Source organism: Cyprinodon variegatus, unplaced genomic scaffold, assembly GCF_000732505.1.
Source record: "Cyprinodon variegatus isolate N-32 unplaced genomic scaffold, C_variegatus-1.0 Scaffold969, whole genome shotgun sequence".
In the NCBI taxonomy this organism is placed as follows: Eukaryota; Metazoa; Chordata; class Actinopteri; order Cyprinodontiformes; family Cyprinodontidae; genus Cyprinodon; species Cyprinodon variegatus.
The window spans coordinates 258,774-264,423 of NW_015151422.1; the positions used below are offsets into that span (position 1 = coordinate 258,774).

Consider the following 5,650-nt stretch of genomic DNA (forward strand, 5'->3'; position numbering starts at 1 on the left):
CTGCCTCTCCTCCTCACCTCCAAAGCGTTGAACCAGCTCACAGCCTCCCTCTCCCTCTCCTCCTCCCTCCCTCCCTGCCTCTCCTCCTCACCTCCAAAGCGTTGAACCAGCTCACAGCCTCCCTCTCCCTCTCCTCCTCCCTCCCTCCCTGCCTCTCCTCCTCACCTCCAAAGCGTTGAACCAGCTCACAGCCTCCCTCTCCTCCCTCCCTCTCCTCCTCCCTCCCTCCCTCCCTCCCTCTCCTCCTCACCTCCAAAGCGTTGAACCAGCTCACAGCCTCCCTCTCCCGCTCCTCCTTCTCCTCCCTGCTCCTCTCCAGCTGTCTCAGCAGGCTGCTCCTGCTCAGCTCCAGCTGCTGCTCCCTGTAGAGGCTCTCCTGCAGAAGTTGCTCCATCTCCACCTGGACCAGAGGAGCAAACGTCAGGCCACCGCTGCTTCCGGCGGGAGGCTCCGCCCACCGGGCCTCACCTTGGCGTTCTCCAGCTCCGTGGCCTTCAGCTGGACCTCCATCATCTCTGAGGTCATGGAGCTCTGGGTGTTTTGTTCCAGGGCTCTCAGCTCCTCCATCTTGTTGCTCAGCGCCTCCGCCTGCAGCTCCAGCTTGTGCGTCAGCTGCTTCTCGTTCAGCTGGAACTCCTCCAGGGTGGACTGCAGCCTCAGAACCTGAACCGCAGGAGAACAGAACCGTGTTTGGACCTGAGCGCCAGCAGCAGAGCGCCGGGCCTCTGATGTCCTACCTTGTTCTGGAGCTCACTGAGGGCCACGCTGTGGCTCCTCTCCAGATGTTCCTGATGTTCTTCAAGCTGCTGCTTCTGCTGCTTCTTCACGCTCTCATACTCTGACTGCAGAGACTCCAGCATCCGGTTCTTGAGCTCCACCTCCTTCTGAAGGGAGTACTTGTCCTGCTCCAGAGCCTACGGAACACAGAGACTCAGATCTAGTAGCTGCAGGTCTATGTTGCTTCGGCGTGGAGGCGGCGTCTGTGGGCTGCTCACCTCCAGCGCGTTGGTCATCTCCACCCTCTGCTCGTCCAGGCGCTCCTGCAGCTCGTCCACCTGCCTGAGGAGGTCCAGGCCGGCCTGAGCGGCCTGCCGGGCCTGCTCCTCGCTCTTCTTCAGCTGGCTCCTCAGCAGCTGCAGCTCGTCCTCCGCTGCCATCTGACAGGAACAGGAAGTGATTCCGCAGACAGATTATCACCTCCTCTCTCTCCTGTCATTTCTGATGCTTTAGTTTAAAACCTTCCAGTTTAGCTCCGCCCCATTCATAAACCATCAGTGAATGGTCAAACAGAGGACTGAAGCTCTGCCTGCTGATCGGCTGCATCGGGGCCACCGCAGCGGCGAGGGCTGGACGTCATGATGGGAGACAGAGGAGGAGATCCATCTTCTACTTCCTGCTCAGACGCATCCCTCCCTCCCTTTTTTATTTCATCTTTCCTTTATGTCTCAGTCCTCTCAGTCACTCAGCTTTATGTCAAATTAATGTCATTAAATAAAATGAATTTAAAATCTCTGATTAGATTTTTAACCATCAGCTGGACATGGAGGTTATTCAGGAATGAGAATGTTGAAACATGAGAGCAGTTTGGTGGTTATTAAAAACAGCACATCCCAGCGGCCAAAAGAAAAGCTCTGAAATAAAAAGAATCTTTAACAAGTCTTCATTTTTCAGCCCATGACTTCTTTAGGTGGAGGAATCTGGGATTATTGCTAACGTCTGGTTTGCCTGCATGTTTTGCAAATGGCCGCATTTCGTTGGACGTCATTCTTGTCAAATCCAGATCACCGCCATATTGTTTTCAGGTGGGAAGCAGCTTTTCTGGCTCCACCTTAGACTTATTTGGCTTTCAGCTGTCGCCATAGTTACGCTGTAAGTAAACGCACATGCTCATTGTTGTGTATGCCAGAACGCTTTCTGGAGGAAGAGTGACTGATGCTTTCAAAGCACGTGGGAGAAACTAAACTCTCAATGAATTAAATAAAACGGCTTAAATCCTGCCATGAAAATTTGCACTCGATGATCGCATTAAAGTTGTTTTACCATCACGCAGAGGAAAGCTAAGTTGGAAGGGTAAATAAGGAAAAAAAATAGTAATAATGTCTAATATTGTGAAGCGTAAAAGATGATTTGAACGATCAGCGGATCCTGAAACATTAACTGGCAGCAGTTGATCCAGGTAACAGAAACAGTTCACAGGTGAAATCAAACAATGACTGAGGTTTGAATCAGCAGCTCAATCAGATTTTTCAGAGTCGGTGAGATAATGTTATCTCCTGAGTCTGAAAAGGCAAACATTTCTTCACCATTAGTGTTTTGTGATGAGTTTCTAATTGGTCTCTCTGATTGTGCCAGTAAAACAAAGAGTAAAGACTCAGTAAAAAGTAAATCAAATAATACTCAGTTACCGGTGACTTTAAAAATGTGAATGACTTAAAGTTGTTCTGCATGCAAACAATAAAATGACAAACAGAAGGGACTAAGAAATGACAGCTGACGTAATAAAACATGGCTACACATCATGGCAGGGTCATTAATGCCACATGGAGAAAACACCAACAATAATAATTCCACATTTAAAGAACTACAACCCTAATTTAATGATCAGCATCATGGCAGCGTCCCAGGTGATGGAGGGTTTTCCAGTCCCTCTGCAGACTGGGAGGCCTTCAGATGCTGCTGACGCCTTTATTTCATCCCCAAACTTCACTTCCTCCTAATATTAAACACTTTCCACAGACAGACGCGTGTTGATAGACCTTAGACCAGGACCTTAGACCAGCCATGGTGTGATAAACACACCATGGCTGCTAACTCTGGGATATAAATTCTACTGTAAATAAATAAAAATAACCTTTCCTTATAAGCAGGCAGGTGATAAAATACATGTCCCCCTTATAGTGCATAGAGGGCAGTAAAAGCAGTTCAGCAGCAGCCTGTTATGGCCTCAGACCTGGAAATAACATCCAGACTGAACACGTTAGTGAGACCTGAAGCAGCTCATCATACAGGACAGACCCCTGAAAGCACCACCTTCCTAGAGACTGGGATCTGTGTCCAGACAGGAAAGTGAAGGAAAAGTGAGAGCCTGGAATTTAAAAACAAAAAAATAACTTTCTGTCACCATTTGAAAAATAAAGGTGGGAATAGTTGGAATTTTTAATTGAAAAAGTTTCCTGGATGGGAAGCGGAACGTTTTCAAAGTCCAGTGGATTGTTTTTAATGTTCCTTTTTGGACTGGAGGGAAGGATTAGGAGCAGCTGCTCTGTTTGCAGCCAGACCTTCTGGATGATCGGCCTCTTTCATGGATTTATATTTACATTCAGGGATTTATGCAGAGGGGGGTCTGTAGGTTTGATTTATAGCGATAGGAATGACCCTCCATGTCACACAGACTGTTTTTATTTCTGCACTTGTGAAAGACTCTGTTCATTATCTGGGATTATTTGCACTCAGTTGCAACTGCTTTTCTGTTGATACAAGTTAATTAGTGCATCTTTCTAAAAACAAAAACATCCACATTCATCCGTTAGAAATGTCTGGTTGGTTATTTGCCAACAGTTTGTTACGTTAGGAATATTGTTTTCATCAGGCATCACCAAAGCCACCCAAGCTTTAGGATCAACTGCGGTCCGGCTAGATTCTAACCAGTTAAACTGGCCACCAGTTAGTCTCTGACACCGGGAGCAGCACAGCCGGTGTCCCTGTGAGCAGAGCTGGGGAAACGGATGGCTGGGGAGCCGCCATGGCGGACAAACCAACCGATCAACGTCAAACACCGAATCCGTTTACGTTGATATTCGCTCAACTTCCTTTTGTTTGACAGAAAGCGGCTCTAATATCTCACTTCCGCATCGCAGTCTACTAAACATTTATGAAAACGTATTACTTATATGAATAAAATAATTCCAACAATACTCCACCTTTCTGACGAAGCTGTCCACCGTTAACCCGCCCTGGTTTGAATCCTCTTCCCGTGATGTATCGCGATAGTTTGAATCAGGAGAACTGCACAGTAAGAGCGACCTCTAGCGGCCAAGAAGATCAAACGCTTCATTTTTACTACTTCCACCAACATCTCTGATGGAGGGTTTCTTTATAAGTTTATATTTTTCTTTATTTATATGTTTATACTATACTACACTGCATTCTCATTGTTTTAACATTTATATCATACCAAGTGCTTTATAAAAATAAAAACCAAAATAAACACTGCATAAGTGTTTATTTATGCGAATAACCACTGAATCCAAAGGCGACTCAGTGTCAAACCACAGAACCCTGGAATCTCTAAACGTTCAAAGCAGAAGATCTTTGCATGGATCAAACCCTGGAGCGGAACATTGGACCAGAACAATCAGATCAGAACATCGGGAGCAGGACATCGGATCAGAAAATAGGACCAGAACAATCAGATCAGAACATCGGGAGCAGGACGTCGGATCAAGACATCGGTAGCAGGACATCGGATCAGAAAATAGGAGCAGAACAATCAGATCAGAACATCCGCATCAGAACATCGGGATCAGAACATTGGAGCAGGACGTCGGATCAGAACAATCAGATCAGAACATTGGAGCAGGACGTCGGATCAGAACAATCAGATCAGAACATTGGGAGCAGGACATCTGATCAGGACATCCAGGGCAGAACATCAGAGCTCAGGTCCAAAGAGGATTCAGCGGCTTGAGCAGAAGCTGAGCAGAACCAGAGGAGCCAATCAGAAACAGACGCGCTTATCAAACATGGATGTTAAATATTTATTCTCTCCTCCATGACATGTTCACAGCTGACATGCAAACATCAAACAGGCAGCTGACTTCAGGACCGGCGTCCCTCATCCGGTTCCGGTCCTTCCAGAACCACGGCGCTGCTGCTGGGTCCAACATGGTGATGGATAGTGTTACTGACCGAGTCCTCCGTGTCAGGGATGTTCCTCAGGCTGCAGCGATGGAGGCGTCGTCCGCCTGCCGACCCTGAGGCTGAACACAAAGTGGAAGGTTCTGGTCAGAGAGGCGGCGCTCTGTGGTCAGAACCGGCAGCACCCAGACTCACCTTAACGAAGATGCGCTGTGGCAGGAAGCGTCTGAGCGCGGTGCCGCTGGCGGTGGGGCAGTGCGGCAGGCTGAGGCTGAGCTGTGGCAGCGTCTGGTAGCCCGCCATCAGCGGGTAGAAGTTATACAGTAGGGCCTGCTCGGTACCGGGCAGCACACGGAGCCGCACCTACAGGACACAGAACCACATGCCGGGTCAGAGGAGAACCGGTTCTATCAGCACCGCTGGGTGAGACTCCATTAGATGGCCCCCTTCCCTAACAGGGGAAAGTATTCACACCCTAAACTATAATGGGGTCCAGACGACTGGGACTTGGAGCACCGGCCTTATCCTCAAACACTCGGGTTCAACTGAGCCCAGTGGTTGAGGGTCAGTTCAGCGGTCCTGTCAGCGCCGCGGTTCAGGGTCAGCACCCGGGTTAGACGGTTCAACAGAGACCAGGGTTAGACGGTTCAACAGAGACCCGGGTTAGACGGTTCAACAGAGACCCGGTTAGACGGTTCAACAGAGACCCGGGTTAGACGGTTCAACAGAGACCCGGTTAGACGGTTCAACAGAGACCCGGGTTAGACGGTTCAACCGAGACCCGGGTTAGAAG

General features: G+C 48.8%; 2 protein-coding genes across 2 annotated transcripts in view; both read right to left on the bottom strand.

Annotated features, from left to right (window-relative positions):
* LOC107100415 (protein Spindly-like) overlaps positions 1–3,978 on the bottom strand; it is a 10,655-nt gene extending 6,677 nt beyond the window's left edge. Inside the window, exons 1-5 of the mRNA XM_015398877.1 lie at positions 3,921–3,978; positions 996–1,157; positions 738–914; positions 469–663; positions 251–400 (exon numbers count right to left, since the gene is read on the bottom strand). Coding sequence (XP_015254363.1) covers positions 251–400; positions 469–663; positions 738–914; positions 996–1,157 — 684 coding nt within the window. The 5' untranslated portion in view covers positions 3,921–3,978. The remainder of the gene's footprint in view (positions 1–250; positions 401–468; positions 664–737; positions 915–995; positions 1,158–3,920) is intronic.
* Positions 3,979–4,725: 747 nt separating this feature from the next.
* Positions 4,726–5,650, bottom strand: part of trappc11 (trafficking protein particle complex 11) — a 14,942-nt gene continuing 14,017 nt past the window's right edge. Inside the window, exons 23-24 of the mRNA XM_015398880.1 lie at positions 5,053–5,220; positions 4,726–4,979 (exon numbers count right to left, since the gene is read on the bottom strand). Of these exons, the coding sequence (XP_015254366.1) occupies positions 4,935–4,979; positions 5,053–5,220 (213 nt within the window). The 3' untranslated portion in view covers positions 4,726–4,934. The remainder of the gene's footprint in view (positions 4,980–5,052; positions 5,221–5,650) is intronic.